Raw genomic sequence first — 19,830 nt, forward strand, 5'->3', positions numbered from 1 at the left:
TCTCTGGGATGCAGGCAAGTCAGTTGGGTATGCACCCGTGGGCGAGAGTTTTCCAAAACTTGCCTTACAGAGTCCCTGTGTCCTGTGAACAGTGCCAGCCTGGAGGTCTAGGTAAGGGCTTTAGCAGGCCTCTAAGAGGTCTCTCCAGAGAAGCTGACCTGCTTCGAGGTTCTCTGCATGGCTTCCTCCCGACAGTCCTGTCCCACCCCATATACCTCCAAAGCCAATCACCTGCTCTGTCACATGGGTTCAAATGTGCAACTTAAGTAGTTTTACAGTCATTTTCTTTGCTGACACTAATTCATAGTCTCTTTGCCAGAACACAGTGGCTGTTCATGGGAGACACTTCCCCATACGTTAAGCTGCCAATGCTCCTGACTGGAGTAAGACAGCCAGCCTTTATCCTGGTTAGAAATGGATGGATCTTCTAGCCCTGGCAAAACCACAGTGTTGCTGATCTCCAAGTCCACCTTTGGATTTCAATTATTCTATTGTTTTTCTGTTCCACTTCACTTATCTCCAGGGTATTTTTTAAAAAAACTTCCTTCTGCAAGCTTGCTTTGGAATTTTTGTTTACTAAACTTTTACGGGGTACAGAAAAGAGAGTCACCTCATCTGTCTTATCTCTGGTTTTCTGTTGTGTGAAAGAGCAAATAAGGACATCAGAGAACCTCTGGAATGAAATCCAAGGAGATGCACACATGTCACTATGGTCTTAAAGGTGAGCACTTATGCCAGTGTGGGACAGGCCAGTTTGCCCTGGGGACGTGAGCTGTGCTGGGAGAGAAGAGGCGGGGATGTCCCTGCACAGGTGGATCTGGGAAAGGGTTTTTTGTCCCCCCCCCCACTTTTATTGGTATTTAATTTTCAGTAAGATTTCTGCAATCTTAAAATATTCCATAAACCCATATATACACAGAGGACAAATAGTTGTGATATATAATAACTATCTAAAAAAAAAACAATATTCCACAACTCAGTTGCACAGAAAAAGATCTAGACTTTTTTTTTAAGTTTTGACAATATTAGAAGGAAATTTGCCTCAAATTTGATGTTTCTTTTTTCTTTTTTTTTTTCCCCCCAAGGCAGGGTTTCTCTGTGTAACAGCCTTGGCTGTCCTGTCCTAGAACTCGCTTTATAGACCAGGATGGCCTCAAGTTCACAGAGATCCACCTGCCTCTGCCTCCTGAGTGCTGGCTTAAAGGTGTGCACCACCACCGCCAGCCAAGTTGGATGTTTCAGATACTAAAACAGGCTGTGTTGACTCTCAGCTCCAGGGTCACACAGCTGGCACAGCCCTTCTTCCCAGCTGTGGTGCATCTCCCCCCATCCTCTTGGCTTGCCCCCTCCAGTGGCTCCTTGACCGGGATGGGGGTGGGGCAGGGCTGGGGAGCAGTTCTTGAAGACTGCAACCTGGAAGCCTGTCTTATAGCATAGGAACTGCTCCTCAAAGGAGGTTTCCTGACATTCTAAAGTTTTCTACCCAAATAATTTCACTGATTTTTTTTTATTACATTTATTCAGTTAGTTTGTATGTAGGTGGAGGACAGTTCCCAGGAGTCAGCTCTCTCATTCCTCCATGTGGGTCCTGGGGATTACACTCAGGTCATCAGGCCTGGTAGCAAGCATCTTTACCCACTGAGATATCTCCCTATCTCCTAGGCCCCAAAAGAATTATCCTTAAGATCTGCAAAGAACTTCCTTTCCCTCCAAACCTCAGAGTATACACAGTTTTCTCACAAAGACCTCCCTGGCTGCGGCAAAATGTGCTCTGATGATTGATACAAAAGTCTGAAACACCTTCGGCTGCAGCACTCAGCCACGCAAAGGGATGTGCTCCACCCAGGGTCTTTGTGCCCTGGGACAATACCCCCCAACTCTCGCGTTTGTGATGATTCTGTTACTGCTCATCTTTCACTTAAAAACCGTGAAGGGAGGACGGAGAGATGGCTCAGAAGTTAAGTGCACACACTACTCTTGCAGAAATCCCAGGTTCCATTTCCGGCACCCTTATCAGGTGGTTCACCGTGCCTGTAACTCCACATTCTAGGGGGGCCCCAGGCCTTCTCCTGGCCTCAGCAGGCGCCTGCACTCACATGCATATACCCACACATAGATACGCACACACAGACACTCAGTTCAAAATATATGAACTGAATCATCAAAAGTCGTGAAGGAGGCTCTGTGAGCTTCATCGAGATCACAGAGAAGGCCCTGGCAGTAAGTCTCTCTTTATCATCAGGGCCTCCGAGGAGGGGAGATGTTGACAGAAGTTTTCCAAAGGGATAAGACAAAAAAAAAAAAAAAAAAAAAAAAAAACAAAACAAAAAAAAAAAAAAACAAACCCACAAACAAAAACCAAAAAAAAAACAAAAAAAAACAAAAAAAACAACAAAACAAAACAAAAAAAAACCAAGTGTTTTCTTGTACCCACATAACTAAGTGTCCCCCTGGGTACCAAGGGCAGACAGCGCCTTCTGTGGCATGAGCTACAATACAAAGCCTCAAGCCCAAGTCACCCCAGCGCCCCACTTGTCCTTTCCACAGCCCACTCTGTTTCTGCAGAAAGAATGAGGGTGTCCTGCAGTGTGGCCTTTAGTGCCACTTGAGTCTTGGCCCCTCCCCCTCCCCCGGTGGGGGGGGCACTCTGGTCAGCATTGCTAAGAGTTCCAGGCCTTGGGGAGTCCTTATTGACCAGGTACCCCGGACATGTCCCATAAGCCTCTTGTCCTGGGTATATTTAAATCACACAAGAGGTAAGTGTAGCTTTAAAAGCTCAGGGCTGGGGCTGAGCTCAGGTGGTGAAGGGCTTGCCTTGAAAACACAAGGACCTGAGTTCATTCCCCAGAATCTACATTTCAAAAGGCCAGGCCTGATGATGCCTGCTTGTAATCCAGACAGGCAGAGACAAGGGCAGCTCTGGGGTTTGCTGGCCAGCCAGGCTAGCCCTGCTTGGTGAGTTCCAGGCCAAGGAGAGCCCTGTTGAAAAAAAAACAAGATGGCTGTCTTCTGGAGAACAAATCCTGAGTTTGTCCTTGGACCTCTACATACATGTACATACCCACACACATGTAACCTCTCCCTCTCCCCCTCCCTCTCTCCCTCTCCCTCTCCCGCCTGTTTTATCCCCCTGCCTTTCTTTGTGAGGCATCGACCAGCCTCCTCTCCAAGGCTGTAGCACTAGAAAAGCTGTGTCCTCCACTCTGCCTGCTTGCCTTACCTCAGAACAGAGCTCCCCTGCAGCTGCCCTCAGGAGCCTCTTTCAGCCATCCACCGCCTTGAGTCCCTCCTGAGCCCAGTAACCTGGTGCCCTTGAAGAGTCAGCAGCTCCAGACAGCTGGAGAGCAGGTGGGCACATTTGGCTCTGTGCACAGCCCCACGCATGGCCTGCTTCACGACTCTGCACTTTTCAAGCACTTTTGCCACTCAGCAAGATGGAACTGGACTCCAAGAAAACCACACACCTTAGTATGAAGGCTAGTAAGCCCCAAGCAGCCACAGGAGAAACCCAATGCACTATCTCTCCTCAAAGACTGCTTTCTTCTAAAATGTATCTACACAATTGCTCATTGTCAAGGCTCTAGTGTCAATCCTGGCCCCTGGGGTCTGTGTGAGAGCTTGCTCATGGGCCACACAATGGCAGGGATAGGCCACGCTCATCATCACTTTGCTCACTCAGACACAGACCTGGGATTCCAGGCAAAAAGAATCCAGGGCCTGGAAAGAGACGAACAAACATTTCACCAGAGCAAAGAAACAATTTCCCTCAATTCTAGTTTGGGTCAAACTGGAATTATTTACAAGATCATGAGTGGGGGATTATAGGGGTGTGGGTGACTCAAAGGCAGTTGCCATCATCACCCTAATATGAGTAATGACCTATGAAAGCTGCATCCCTGGATCCAATGTGTAGGCAGCTCCACCGAAGAGTCTCCTCTCCTCAGCAATTATTCCTTGTAGCACCTTGGCAGAGGCCTCATGAGTCTTGCGTGTTTCGTGACTGTTCAGATACCTGAGGCTGTGGTGGGCATTTCATTTCAGCTGGTTCTAGTCTTGTGGTAGCAGAGGGCTGCCGCCAGCGTTGGGTTTGCACCCCATTCAGTCAAATCAGTGGGAGAGGGAGGCTCCCACGTGCTGGTTACCTTTGTTCAGTGCTGAGTCAAAATACCCGACCAAAGCAACTTCTGGAAGGAGGGGCTTATTTCAACTCACAGTTTGAGGGTGTGGCCCATCATGGTGGGGAAGGCATGGCGGCAGGAGCGTGAGGCCGCTGGTCACACCACATCCCAGTGAGGAAGCAGAGAGAGATGGATGATGGTGCTCAGCACATCTCCACTTTCTATTCAGTCCAAGACTCCAGCTCATCAGATGACGCTGCCCATGCTTAGAGTGGATCTTCCCACTTCTGCTAACCCACTCTACAAGCTCCGTCGCAGACACACCCAGAGGTGTGTTTCCATGGTGATTCTAAATCTCGTCAAGTTGACTATGAAGTGTAACCATCACACCCCCTTCCATCAAGGACCCTATATCCCACAGTTCTGATGTACCCTCCGACTGGGACCTCTGGACTCCAGATCTCACATCCTTCTTCACACTGCACTGGCCCTGCTGTCCATTCTCACCACCTGCCTCTTACCTGGCTGTGGCCTGATGCCAGCTTAGCAGTGTGACCAAAACATGCACCCACCCTGTAGGTTTGTCCCACATGTCATGACATTAAGCTGAGGTTTGTTGAGTTCCCTTTGACCCTCACTCCATGTTAACACATCTGTTCAGGCTTGGTCCAGTCTTGCCTGGTGTCTGTTAAGTCTCGCCTTATGCTCCTGTGGAAGCTCAGCCATATTGGTCTTTAAAGAGTCTCTGCTGCCAGGCAGCCCTTGCATCCTGTCTTAACTAGTTCACCCTGCTCTCACGATGCCTCCTGACTCAACTGCTCACAAAGACCAGGAACTTACTGTTCACGGCACTAGAGTCTGCAGGTCTGAGGCCAAGGTACCAGTGTGAACGGGTTCTGGGAGAGGCCTCTTCTGGACCACAGATGGCCAAGTTCCCACTGTGTCCTCACACTGTAGAAAGGGACCCAGAGAGCTCTCCTGTCTCGTTAAAGAAGACACAGATCTATTCACAAGGGTTTACCTAATGACCTGCCAAAGGTCCTGCCTCCTCCTGCCATAGTATGAAGTGAGAGGGCAGGATTTGAACAAATGGATGTTGAGGATGGAGACACAAACTGAAACCCTCAAAGCAGCGTGTATGGATTTTCGTATTACTCAAGCCCCATAAATCCACACATTCCACAGAACTCTGGGTACCTTCCCAGGAGGATGAAGGAGCTTTGCATCCCTTCCCCATTCACAGATGTGTGCAGTTATTTGGCACTCTGGAGCAGGAAGGAATGGGTGGGAACAGGAATCTCTTCCAATCACCCATTTAAGGAAAACTACATCAGGATTTCTTAGTGTGATCCCTTTTCAAAGCCCTCAGATAGTCATTCAGTGTTTCTGAGGGTCTTCAGGACCACATCCCTGCTTGTGTTCCTCTCTTCTTGATAGTGGAGCTGCTGAGAACCTAGGTAGGGGACACAAGGAAGATTTGGGCATTCCTTTTGGGAACGGGAAAAATGAAGTTGCAAGCTGATGACTCATTGGGACCTTGCCCTGTGGTCTCTCACTGTGCTCTCCAGTAAGCTGAAGACAGGCTCTATGTTTTCACGCTATTACAGGAATCACGGGGTTGACAGCTCAGCATAGGTACTGTCAGGAGGATCTGGGGCAAGTCACCCAGCACCAGCCTATCTGAGGATCTCAAGAAGCTCAGAGGCAACGTCTGCCCGGAGCTCTCCTGCTGCTGTAGGAGTCTGCAGGATGGCTTCAGATTCCCCTGAAGGGAGGCAATCAGACAGGGCAGGCTCGTGGCCTCTCCTTCCAGATACGCCTCCTGTGACCAAGGCTGCCTGGGACGAATACTTTAACTGGAAATTGCTGGGTGATGAGTGTGTGCATGTGCAAACGTGTGTGTGTGTGTGTGTGTGTGTGTGTGTGTGTGTGTGTGTGTGTGTCTGTGTGTGTGTGTGGTGTGCTCACATGCTCTCTATGTTTTAAGTGCATGTGTAGATTCTATGTATGTGTGTGTTTCTGTGTGTTCTCTCTGTATGTGTATGCATGTATGCATATGTTCTCTCTGTGTGCTCTGTGTGTTCTCTCTGTTCTCTCTGTATGCATGTGTTTATGTGTGTGCTCAGAGTATGTGTATATTCTATATGTGTGTGTCCTCTGAGTCTATACTACATTTGTGTGTGCATGGTTCATATATATGTGGTTGTGGTTGTATGTTCTAGGTATATTCTGTGTGTGTGTGTGTGTGTGTGTGTGTGAGAGAGAGAGAGAGAGAGAGAGAGAGAGAGAGAGAGAGAGAGAGAGAGAGAGAGAGAGAGAGAGGAGGGTGAGAGGCTTTAGAACACAACGGCAAGTGTTCAGGGACCAGAAGAAGGGCAGATTTGGGCAAATATTCTTGCCTGATCACTTGTTCTAGGACCTCATGGAAGCCATGTATTTTGCCAGGGTCTTCCTGGTCTGCTCTATGGGGTGAAGAAAACAGGACTGCACAGAGTGGCTGCCAAGGCTGAAATGACTCCCTTAGACATAAGAAGTGGATCAGTGAACACGAAAGCTGAGGACTTCAGTCACTGCCTCTGCTGCCATTCTGGTCCCACTTCCCCTGAACCTGTTATTACCAGTGATGGATCTGGGGCTGGCTCACCCAAGTCCAGCAAAGCTGTCACAGCAATGGGACACCTCATCACACAGCTTCATGACTTGCGCCTCAGTAATAATGACAACCAAGCAGGAAAAGTGTCATTATTTGTCCAAGAACCTTGTGGATAGATTCACTGAAATTAGAGAGTAATGGAACTGTAGGCTGGAGTGAGTAAGTCCCTCCCTGAATCCCCTTAAAGGGACATAAATGAACAAACGTACTACCCTTCCCAAAGCTGCCTGCTTTGTACTTCAGAGAAGAATCAAGGCTTGGTGGCCTGCACATGCAGTCCTAATACTTGGGGAGCCTGGGGCAGGAGGATCATGTTAGAACCCAGAGTGGGCTAAGACACTATCTCAAAAATGAACAGAGGAGAAAAGAAGGAAGGAAGGAAGGAAGGAAGGAAGGAAGGAAGGAAGGAAGGAAGGAAGGAAGGAAAGAAGGAAGGAAGGAATGAAGGAAGGAAGGAAGAAAGGCTAAGTTTTCCTCAGCTCCACCTGAACCTAAACTTCTGGGAAGTGTGTGCTTGGTCTGGTAAGCACCTTTCATCTCAGCCCTGAGTGGGAATGGGACCCCTCTGCAGAGCGGCCATCCTAGCCTGCCTGAGGATCACACTAGCTTGGATTCACATGGTGCTTAATGTGTGCTGAGAGACTAACTTGTTTTCTCCTTGCTTGAGTCGATGAGATAGGTCTCACTGTCACCTGCATCTTACAGACAGGGAGGAGAGGCCTGAGGCTGCCAATGTAGAAGCAAGGCTGTGCTTTGATCCGCATACCCCACTGCCTGCACCAGGACACATGCTTACGCTCCAATAAATTGCTTCACAGCGGAAACTGAAAGCCATGGTCTCCTACCTCCAGGCCAGCCTCTGAGCCACAAAAGGCACAAGATTAAGTACCAAAGTTCTGCTGAGTGTAAGCCCAGCACAGAGGAGCAAGGCCTCTGCCCAGGGAAGGGACTTGGCTCAAGGCTCTCCTCTCCCGACAGACCTCGACCCTCCTGGACAATTTATTAAGAGGTCTTTGAAATCCCACAGCAGGGACTAGGGGTTTAGGCAGTCAATAGAGTATTTTCCTAGTATGCATGAGGTCCTGGCTCCGATTTTACACACTATTTAAAGAGGGTGCGAGCCTGTAATCGCAGCAGCAGCAGGGCAGAGAGAGATTGGGATAATCAGAAGTTCAAGGCCATCCTTAGCTACATAAGGATTTTGAGACCAGCCCAGGAACACATTAGACCCAGTCTCAAAAAAAAAAAAAAAAAAAAGAAAAAAAAAAAGAAAAAGAAAAAAGAAAAAAGGACTCTCAGTAAGCCATTGTGCCTGTATTGATTTTGCCATTATAGTGAAGAGTGATAGAGTGGACTCAGTGTGTTGTGGGCTCTGGGTTCCATTACCATTACCAGAAAATAACAACAACAAAATACTCTATTCTACTACTACTTCCTGGGGAAATTGGTGGCTGGTCCAAATAGTCAAGGAAAAAGTGAATAAATGTGTTCTACAGATTCAGTGATGCACACATCTACACAGAGCTGTGGTGAGTGGATTTGGTGTATGCATCATGTAGCTGAGTTTCCAATGTTCACAGGAGGATCATGACAAAGAAATCCCAGCACATCAAAGAACATGGGCCATGACTTGCCCATCACATCCTTTAGGTTAACAGCTAAGAATTTTGGCTACTTAACTCTTTCCCTTCATAGCTGGAGAACCCTAATTCATTCCGTAATTCACCCTGCACCAGCAGCAGGTGACTGAGCCATACTGCAGCAATAGCAGATCACTGATTCACACTGTACCAGCACTAGAACTCTGATTCACACTGCACCAGCAGAAAACTCTGATTCACACTGTACCATCAGCAGATCACTAATTCACACTGTACCAGCAGAACTCTGATTCACACTACACCAGCAGCAGATCACTGATTCACACTGCACCAGCAGTAGAATTCTGATTCACACTACACCAGCAGCAGATCACTGATTCACACTACACCAGCAGCAGATCACTGATTCACACTGCACCAGCAGCAGATCACTGATTCACACTACACCAGCAGCAGATCACTGATTCACCCTGCACCAGCAGCAGATCACTGATTCACACTATACCAGCAGTAGAACTCTGATTCACCCTGCACCAGCAGCAGATCACTGATTTACACTGCACCAGCAGTAGAATTCTGATTCACACTACACCAGCAGCAGATCACTGATTCACACTACACCAGCAGCAGATCACTGATTCACACTGCACCAGCAGCAGATCACTGATTCACCCTGCACCAGCAGCAGATCACTGATTCACACTATACCAGCAGTAGAACTCTGATTCACCCTGCACCAGCAGCAGATCACTGATTCACCACACTAGCAGCAAATCATAAATTCATACTGTGAACCGGGGGATCATGGGAACCCGGATCAGCCCCATTGTCCAGTGGATATGAACAATCCAAAACATCCCAGAGGGGCAGGGAGTAGGTGCTGGGACACATGGAATATAGTGACTTAGCAGGGATGTTAGGTTCTTACTTATAGCTTCTCTCCCAGAACTTCACTGGTCTGACATAGGATGTGATGAATATGACGCTCCCAAGGAAAGGGCTCAGGGGCGTGGAGAAGATCGAGGTGGCGAATGCCTGGAAGAAAAGCATGGCGGAGTCTGGAAGGATGGGGTTAAGGCAGAATACATGCTGTCATCACCAGAGTTTTAAACACCATTTCCATGGGCCAGGGTCTCACACATCTGTCATCTTGGCACTAGGCAGGTAGAACAGAAGTTAAAGGTCATCCCCAGCTATAGCAAGAATTCACGGCCAACCTGGGCTACAAGGAAACTATCAATAAAGACGCCAACACTGACCTCTAGCTTCCACGTGTATGTGCAGATGCACACACACACACACACACACACACTAAAAATAAAAAGCGGAGAACTCTAGAGGAGGAGTGGTGTAGGGCAGAGGAAGGGAATGAATGAAGAGACTCTCCATGGGACAATGAATGAAGTATTCAGCTGAACAGTGACTAGTAGCACCAATACAGACCCTGGAGTGGCTGCTAGAGCAGGGGTCAACCAAAGCCTCCTTCAGTTCCTTCCAACAGAAAGTCTACAAGGCAGATGACCAACGGTTAGAAGTACTATTAAAGGGAAATCCTCAACACCAGTAATTAAACGCTTTACGAAAATCGTTAGAAGCTTAAAGGGCTGTGGCAAGCAGAAGTTGCCTTCCCACAATGCACATTTAGTGGCGGTAATGTAGGGAGGTCTGTCTAATTACGGGGAGACGAAAGCTGGGCACGGTGTCTACACATGTTGAAAGGGTGTGCTTTTCTCCCCAGAGGCTGGAAGCTCAGAAGCCTGTGGAGGTGGCAAGGGAGAAAACATGCTAGAACCGGAGAAAGCAATTTATCCACCAGTGCCCTGCTGGCTGGAATGCTAATTCAGTTCCAAAATAGAGCAAATGAGTCTGTTCTCAATGTGGGTGATGAGATCATTAACGTTTGGCAATTAGCTGGGATCCAGGCTGAGACTTAGGGCCTGACACCTTTTTCTGGACCATTATGTATACCCAGCTTCTCCATCCTTCATCTCACGTGGACACTGGATGTTAAGAGTCCTGACCTTCATTGCTGAGTAAGGATCAAGAGGTCTGCAGACAAGAAGATTTGGAGGCAGTGGCAGCACAGGGGCAGTTGGAAGGCCTTGTCTCAGCAGAAGGAACTAAGTGATATCATTAAAGGACCAGTTTCAGGGAAGAGATGGATGGAATATTCTAAAACCGGTTGTCAAATATCCTATACAATATGCATCTTTAGTGTCTCCATTTCATGTGTGCATGCCGTGTGTGTGTGTGTGTGTGTGTGTGTGTGTGTGTGTGTGTGTGTGTGTGTGTGTGTGTGTGTGTACTTGGGTGCATATTCATGTGAAGGCCAGAGCTCAATCTTGAGTGTCTTTCCTGAGATGCTGCCACTTTATGTTTTTGGAGATAGGGTCTCCTATTGACCTAGAGCTCATGGAGTGGGCTGCTAGGCTGACTGACTAGTGAGTTCCAGGAATCTGCCTGCCTCTGCCTCTCCATCACCGAGATTATAAGTGCCCATCAATACATCCAGCCTTTGTTATGTGAGTTCTAGCAGCCCTAATGTCTCTATGTCTCATGAGAAGGCGTCCACAAACGGAAGCACCGCTTTAAGCCATGCTGCATGCTGGCTTATTTGATTCTCTGGGGGTTGACTGAGTAGTCGACACAGGTTCTGGTGTGAACCCAACAGACAGGCAACCAAGCCAGGGAGCTGTGAGGAATGACTTGGGTCCATGCTTACCTACTAAGCACAGATACTGATGGGAAGTTCCACCAGTCAGGAAATGCTGGGGATCTGAGCTTCCCACTTTAAACTGTCACCATGGTTCCTCACCTATGCATTTGTAAGTCACTGATAATTTTCGTTGAAGAAATATGCTTGAAATTCCAGATGAGAGACCTTAGACATACATCAGAAATAAGAGGTCACCTCAGTCTTTCACCCTATCTTTGTTTAAAGGGCTCTGTTTAGGAAAACAAAATGGCTAGCAGTTGAAGGGTGGTACAAACATTTTTTATCCTCTTAGCTTATTCTGCCAAAATACCTTGAAATGATTTAGAAATATCAACATAGGTCTAAGAACAGGAATATACCATGCTCTGCGAAAGTAATCATCAGTCTCACTCACCCTGCTATGAACCCTGCAAGCTACAATAATAATCCTTCTGCAGGATATGCTCATTGTTACAATAGCGGCACAAGTATTAGGGGTTAACCAACAACTTTTAAAAACTGGATTTAAAAGTTTACTCCATGGGATTAAATTCACATCTCATACTATTAATGAGGCCACGGACATGAGACTAAACAGACCATAGGTCCTATGGGAACACCTACTACTATTATTCTGTTAAATAAACACAGTGATATAAGTACTCCTAATGATATAGTGCTATACCCGTAGATCAGTACAAACTCAAATCCCATCAGAGAAGCTTCTTCTTGCAGCAGATGGTAATTAACATGCAGACATACAACTGGTCAATATGCAGATTGAGAGTTTGGAGTGTACAGCCCTGAGTGGGATGTCTTTATTACACTCTCCTCTCAAGACTAGGGGGGTCTATGTAGTAGAAGGGGCAGAAAGATTGTAAGAGCCAGAGGTGGTGAATGATTTAAAAAATGTTTTAATGAATTTTTAAAACTTTAAAAATCTAGAATATGTGACTGCTTAGTGATTATCACAAGTAGGTTTCTGTTCTGATCACCAGGTTGCGTAAGAAATTTCCTGTGAGGAATTCCAATTAGCCTTCTGAAATTTTCATGGGAACCAAAGCCTCATTCACAGCAGCAAACAGCACCCAGAGTGCATTGCTAGAGTTTAGTCCATGCTGCCGTCACCAGAGGACACCAACAGAGCCACAGTTTCTGCGTCCATCTGTACTGGTTGGTTTTACCTGTTAACTTGACACTACCTAGCACCATCTGGGAACAGAGCCTTAAGGAGGAATTGTTCAGATCAGGGACTGTCTTGATTGTGCATTGAGGTGGGAAGACCTGCCTCCGATATGGGTGACACCATTTCCTGGGCTGGACTGTGTGGAGAAAGCTGAGCATGTGAGAACAAGCAGGCAAGGATGCATTCCTTTCTCACTGCTCTTAGTTGTCGGTGTGATGGATTAACTGCTTGAGTTTCTGCCTTGACTTACCCTCAGTGACAATTCCACTGTAACTTAGAATGTAAGCCAAATCACCCCTTGCCTCCCTAAGTTGCTTTTGGTCAGAGTGTTTGCCATGGCAACAGAAACAAAACTGGAACACTGTCTCAGGACCCACCCCCTGAATCTGACCTTGAAGTTGTGCTGAGCCCAGGAGTCTATCTCTTCATCTTACAGGTTCCTCCTGGGCTTCTGACAGCAGTGGCTCTGAGCCTTGTGATCAGAAACATGGGTATAGAAAGTCTAAAATCAGTGGCACCGGAAACCTTGAGGGATAGATTTTTAGGCTGATATCAAGAAACACTGTAGTAATCTCTCTTCAAGTGTGTTCTGGTGCATTCTTTGTTGGTTTGGTTGTAGTTTTGAGACAGAATATGGCTCTATAGCCTGACTGGCCTGGACCTATGTAGATCTGACCTACCTAACTTGTAAGCAATCCTCCTGCTTCTTCCTCCTGAATGCTAGGACTACTGGTGTGTGTCACCATGAATGGCTTTCTTTAACCAACTTTTCTATGTCTCTCTACAGTTGGGCATAAAACTTAGTTATCTGTGTCAATGTGATCATTAGAAATGGCATCTCCAACTTGCTTTGAACTGAATTAAATCAATTTAAAGCTAATTATCATTATGGAAACATATTTAAAATGTACAGAAACCAGATCTGCCTAGCGACCATGATTAATTTTTTTAGTCTCCAAAAGTATTTAGGGGTAATTCTACTTGTATCTAATTCTAAATTTCTTAATATTGATAAAGTAGATACAATAACTATATCACAATATAATAAATAAAATATTGAAGTCATTAACTCTATCTGTAACATTTAAGGGTAAATAGATATGTACAAGTTTGCATAAGTCAACCCAATTATTTAATCAGTTATTTTCATTTAAAAGGCAAACTCTCTCACTGCCCACCTGGATTTGGGAAATGGGTGGCTCAGAAAAAATAAAAGTTGGCTCAGCAAAATGGCTTGGTGGGTAGAGATACTTGTTCCCAAGCAGGATGATCTGAGCTCTGTTCCTGGAACCCACATGTCGGAAGGGGAGTCAATGTCTACAAATTGTTCTCTGACCTTCACACTTACACTATGGCACATGCCTCCCACTAAATAAATAAAATGTGAAAAAAAAAGTACAAATAACCACTGAGCATGCATCAAGGAGTGGGCAGAGTCCAGAATGACACAATGTCTTTTAAGGTTAAGTGGCTTGGAGGGGACCCAGAGTGCCTCTCCTCCACCCATTAAAATGTAATCGGACAGATTTTACAATGCTGTTACTGCCAGGTCAGTGGAAAGCTCGTGCCTGTAAGATGCAAACCTCCGCTTGGCAGGTGCGGGCAAGCAGAAAGGATACGAGGGATGGCGAAGAGCTGGGCAAACACGTGAAAGGAAGAACCCCAGGCCATCTGCCAAGGGGCCACGTAGGCCAGGACAAACTGCAGTTTGTGAAGCAGGTCCCCAAGCTGAAAGCAAAGAGAGAAAGGTTAGAAAAGACAGCGCCGGCCCTGGTCACCACATCAACGTCATTTAAAGGACATTGTTTTGGGGGTAGAGGCCACGAGATCACTGCTTGCTTCCACTTCACAGCGTCATCTGTCCAGCAGGCAATGTGAAACAGTGTTTGACATGGATGCTTCACAGAGGCCATAAGTCAACCAGAGAGGCTTGTCCAGTTCATCTAAGCAGATCCGCATACTGGCTCAGTGTCTGCCTTTCTTAGAGCGATAGTCATAGTTCAGTCTGCTGTCCTTCACAGGGCACCTTTTAGGCAGGAGATTTATGTAAAACCCAGTGTCCTTGATATTTCTCAGGTTTGGGTGTGTATGTGTGTGCGTGTGCGTGTGTGTGCGTGCATACGTGCATGCGTGCGTGCGTGCGCCCACGGGCACACACATGCACCTGAGCATGTGTGTACATGCATGGGAAGAACAGAGGTCAAACTCTTGTGTCTTTTCTCTGGCATAGTCTACTTCATTTATTTATTTATTTATTTATTTATTTATTTATTTATTTATTTATTTATTTATTTATTTACTTATACATGTGTATGTATGTAGTATGTGTGTTTGTGTGTGTGTCTCTACCTGAATGGGGAAGCCAGAGGTCAACCTCAGGTGTTATTCCTCTATCTGTCTGCCTATGTATCTATCTATCACCTATCTATCTCCCTGTCTGTCTGTCTATCTACCTATCTGTCTTTCTATATGTGGTGGTGTGCACATGTGTCCAAGTGGGTATGCAAGTGGGGTTCAGGTGAGATTCAAAATCTGGACCTCATGTCTGGGTGTCAAAAGCTTTATTCATTGATTCTGGGGACAAGGTGTCTCACTGACTTGGAGTCTGCCAATTCAACTGGCCTGGCTAACGAGGGAGCCCCAGGAATCCTCCTGTCTCTGTCTCCCCAGCACTGGGATTACAGACATGCACAGCCACAGTCAGCTTTGGGTGTGGGGTCTGTGCATCAAATGGAGGCTGTCACCCTTGGGTGAGACTGTCATCCTTGGGTGAGAAGCAGCACTTTATCAGCTGAGCCCTCTCCCCAGCTTGCCGCTCAGATTTTTGTGTCCTCATTTCATCTATGAGGCTGCTTGTGCTTGGAGAAAATAGTCCACCTATTGAAGCCTACGTTAGAATGCTGAAGCTGGCTAGGGAAGTGGCTGCAGCAGCCACAGCCAGCACAAGGAGCACCTGATAGCCAAGGAGACATCGTGCCTGCAGGCCCTGTCAGTGGAAGGTCCCATCTTTTTATTATTACTATTATTTTACAATATTCTAAATCACTTTCATGTGTATATGCATGTGTACACATGATGTATGGAGGGGGCATGCATGCCATGCTGTATATGTGGAGGTCAGAGAGGAGTTTTGTGGAGTCTCTTCTCTCCTTTGCTTTTACATGGGTTCCAGAGTATGAACTTGGGGTCATCAGGCCCATGCAGCAATCAGCTCTAACCACTGAGCCACCTCACCAGCCCGGTATCCCATCTCTTAGATTCACAGGAAGCCCAGGCTCCCTGCCCTCCATTGTCCCAGACACTGTGCATCAGAGACAAGACACAGAACGTTCCAACCCAGTCTCCACCCCTTGGCTGCCTTCTGGGAATAGAGGATCCCCTTTTAAGTTGAGATTTCCATCCCCCCCACCATTAACCTAGCCAGACAGGCTCAGGTTCCCTCCATCAGACAGACCACCCCTGGACTCAAACCCACCTGCCACCCCACTGTTAGCAACTCTTGGTGTATCCGTTAAGAATTCATCTTGTGGCTTGTGTCGATGTGAAAACTGCAAACACGAACAGGGCTTTCTTAAGTGATACATATCCCTTCCCCCCAAAAGCTTGGCTGATGAAAAGTTCTGTGTTCCCAGGGTGGCTGTGTCCTGGGGGGCTCTTCAGACACCTTCCCATGAAGCTAGTAAGTAGGTCAGGCCCAGCCACGCAGTCAGACAGACTGCCCTAGGGAGGGCATATCTGCAGGCACAAAGCTCTTGCAGGCCCAACATAGCGGCGTTGTGATTAAATGAATCTATTACAATTATTTTTTGCTTGGCACAGCAGTTTGTATTTACGCAGCAGCAAAACCAGTAATCAGCCATTGAAGGATTCCAAACCCAGCATTTTCTTGCTCTAATTGCGCCCGGGTCCCAGATATCTTCATTCTTCCTTACATCTCCCCATGTCTCCTTCCCCTCATGAATATCATGAAGGGTGTGGTGCCAGGTGCTGAACAGGAGCCTTGGGGGTAACTTTGGCTGCTTTCTGTCTCTGGAGGAGCTGGGGTGCCTGGCCGTCAGCCTGTTCTAGTTCTTCCACTTACTTTTCATGGATCCCCAAGAAAGATACCATGTGTGCAGGACTTAGTGCCTGGACCGTGTGGGTTTAAGACTATAGGCTGGAGTGTTCTACACAAGTATTTCAAATCCCTGTGACCTCAAATGAGAATGGACAGGGGCATGTGGGTAGTGGGAGAAACAGAGGCAGCTTATTAAGAAAAAGGGACAGAAGTACAGCAGCACCTGAGCCAGCAGACTGGGACCTTCTGGGTAATCTGTAAGGTAGAACTGTTCTCCACATGCTCTTTTCCATGTTGGCCTTGTGGGGAGGGGTTTCCAGTCTGGTTTATTTTATATGTTGTGGTATGTGTGTGTGTGTGTGTGTATGTGTATGGGGGGGAGAAGGAGGGAGAGGGGAGAGGGGAGAGGAGAGAGAGAGAGAGAGAGAGAGAGAGAGAGAGAGAGAGAGAGAGAGAGAGAGAGAGAGAATATGGAGGTCAGAAGACAATCTTGAGCATCATTTCTCAGGTACTGTGTACTGTTTTGTTTCTCCGTTTGTTTTGAGACAAGGCCTCTCACTGGCCTGGCTCTCACTATGTAAGCTATGCTGCCTGGCCATCGAGCCCAGAGATGCCTCAGTCTCCCTAACTCTGGGATCACAAGCATGCACATCACGCCTTGCTCTTCTATGTTGTTCTGGGGACCCAGCTCAGAACCTAATGCTTGGACAGCCAACACTTCAGCTATAGAACCATCTCCCTGGCCCCCTCACTCCCCACATGAGTCTCCTGCCCCAGGAGTGACCCCAGCTCTGAGCCTACCCTTCTGCACCTATAAAACAGGGTCTCAGTGTCTACTTGAAACAACAGGCCCTGTCTCCCCAAATTACCCACATGGCTCCCCCACCAGCCACTGTCAGGTGTGCACAGGCCACCAGTAATTTCTGTTCTCTTTTGTCCCTTTCCTGTCCTCCTCCTCCCTTCTGCTACCCTGGTTCACGCCCCTGTCATGAACCATATAGCTTACCTCCAAAAAGAGACACCAAGGTATGCCTGTAAGCCCAGAACTCCAGAGGATGAGGTTCAAGGACAGCCTGAGCTACATAAGAGGTCAAAACACCACACACACACACACACACACACACACACACACACACACACACACACACACACACAGCGCACACTTATTTTATTATTATATTATAACTTATTATTATATTATTATATTATAACTTATTATTTATAAGTTTATTAAGGCACAAAATATTTTGGGGAACACACACAGGCACACACACACACATACCACCACCACCACCACTGCCAAACATACACAAACATGTGACTCCTGTCAAGCTACACCCGCTTCTTAACCTTTGGCCAACACACAAATTGAGTCCTAACTCCTGCTCAGGCCTCAGTGTCCGGCTCATAATGCCTCTTCTGTTTTACTTCTAGATGCTTAGAACACATCCCTCCTCAGGCCTTTGCCCTCCCAGCCACCATGAAGCCCTCTGCACATGCCCCAACCTCTATTTCTGCACCTTTCAAAGTTTCTGTGAACTTCACATGCCTGACATCCTTCCTCCCGCTTAAAGCTCCAGGGAAGCACCTCCACGTCCCACTCATGAAGGCTGGCTGGGCACCACTTCCATGTGCTTTCTGGAAGCTTCAGTATAATGACCTCCTTACCCACAAGCCTCTTGTCCTGAACTTACCTGGCGTCACCACAAAATACAGGCTTCGCTGGGTAGCCTGCACTTGAACCTAGTTCTCTCATATGTAGTTGGATGATCATAAGATCATCCGGCTCACTTTATTCTCGTGCCTCAGTTTCCCCACCTATAAGCTGAGGGGCACATACCAGCAAAGCTGTGAAGATGAGTCAAGTGTTAAGGGTGGTGCCTGGCTCATGCATAGTCCTGGGGCTATGCTATCAATCACACTATTGGCAATCAATGACCCAGGACAGTGCTTGGCAAATCAGCACTTTCATTGATTGTTTTTGTGTGTGGTGTTATGTGCACATGTGTACACATGTGTGGAGGCCAGAGGCCAATGTCACATGTCTTCTTCAAATGCTCGATATCTTGCTAATTGAGCTAGGGTCTCTCATTGAACCTGGTGCTTGCTGACTTGGTTAGGCTGGCTGGCTGGTCAGTGAGTCCTAGGACTCTCTTCTCATCCTCTGCCCAGAGCTGCATGCCATCATACTTGGGCTTCTATCGGTTCTGGGGATCTGAACTCAGATCCCCCCCCCCACCATGCTTGTGTGGCAAGTACTTTACCAGTTGAGCCATCTTCCCAGCCCAACGGCTGCGTTTAGAACAAAGTTTTTTGAATGAATTATTTTGTAAAAGCCCAAACTCTTACAAAAAAGGTAGTTTATCTTAAATATAAGAGTATCCACCCATCCACACGAAGTACAAGGAAATGCCATTTAGAGGTTGCCATAGAGACCTTGAACATGAACTGTGGTCCTCCATAACAAGGCTACACGTTGTTGCTTGGTAGCAATTATTCAAACAGTATCACCCATGCTGAACTAATGGTTTGCAGAATTTCATGTTCAATGTGTTATGGGATGGCAGGGTTTTCTTGGGTCATGCAACCACATCCCTTTGCAAAAGTTATTCAAGACAAAATGGTTGTGATGGACGTCCCAGGGCCAATGGGATGGTGTGCAAGGACCTTTGACATCTGTGGTCTGCTTACAATCAAATATTCCTAGCCACCAAGGGTTCTCCACACAAAACTTACTGTGTCCCCAAATCGGGATGGGGCAGACGGCTCCCTGAGCATTGGGGGAGTTTATTTGGGCCTCCAAGGATGACCTTAAACTTTTCAGCATCCTGCCTCTATCTCCTGAGTGCTTGGATTGCAGCCTTGTGCTGCCGTGGTTGATTTAAGCAATGCTGGAGATCAAACACATGCTAGGCGAGCATACTACTGACTGAGCTACATTCTCCATCCTGTATCACATGAGGTGTGTGTGTGTGTGTGTGTGTGTGTGTGTGTGTGTGTGTGTGTGTGTGTACAAGCATACATGTGTGTTGTCAAAGGCCAGAAATGAAAGTTAGGAGTCTTTCCTCAATTGCTCCCACCATTATAGTTTGAAGCAGGGTCTCTCACCAAGCCAAGAGCTCACCAGTTCAGCTAGGCTGGCCAATGAGCTTCATCTGTCTCTGCTTTCCCATGGCTAGGATTATATCAGATGCCAACACATCCAGATGTTTATATGGGTTCTGGGGATCCAGATTCATGTGCTCATGCTTGTATGGCAGTCATGTTATCACCTTAGCCATCTTTCTGGCCCTTAGATGAGTTCATAAAAGTCTGTCTAATGGGTGGAGAGAGCTGAAATGGCAGAGGAAAGGAGGCCATGAGGAAGACACGCCTGCCAGCACTTCTCCTAGTCTACTGCCCCCCCCCCAAATCCACACATCCACAAGATTAGGGTGCCATCACTGTGGGCTGTCCCACTCACCAGGCAGGGTGGGGCTGAAGCAACCCCATCCTGGGGACCCTGGCCTTGAACTCATTA

General features: G+C 47.2%; 1 protein-coding gene across 3 annotated transcripts in view; it reads right to left on the minus strand.

The window, feature by feature from the left end:
• Pcnx2 (pecanex 2) overlaps positions 1 to 19,830 on the minus strand; it is a 167,508-nt gene that overhangs the window by 40,256 nt on the left and 107,422 nt on the right. For all 3 annotated transcript variants that reach the window (XR_013051388.1, XM_006982493.3, XM_076572346.1), the window contains exons 22-23: positions 13,873 to 13,981; positions 9,301 to 9,430 (exon numbers count right to left, since the gene is read on the minus strand). Coding sequence is in view for 2 of the 3 variants with exons in the window: in XM_006982493.3 (XP_006982555.3) it covers positions 9,301 to 9,430; positions 13,873 to 13,981 (239 nt within the window). In the remaining variant the exon portion in view is untranslated. The remainder of the gene's footprint in view (positions 1 to 9,300; positions 9,431 to 13,872; positions 13,982 to 19,830) is intronic.

Source organism: Peromyscus maniculatus, chromosome 5, assembly GCF_049852395.1.
Source record: "Peromyscus maniculatus bairdii isolate BWxNUB_F1_BW_parent chromosome 5, HU_Pman_BW_mat_3.1, whole genome shotgun sequence".
Lineage (NCBI taxonomy): Eukaryota > Metazoa > Chordata > Mammalia > Rodentia > Cricetidae > Peromyscus > Peromyscus maniculatus.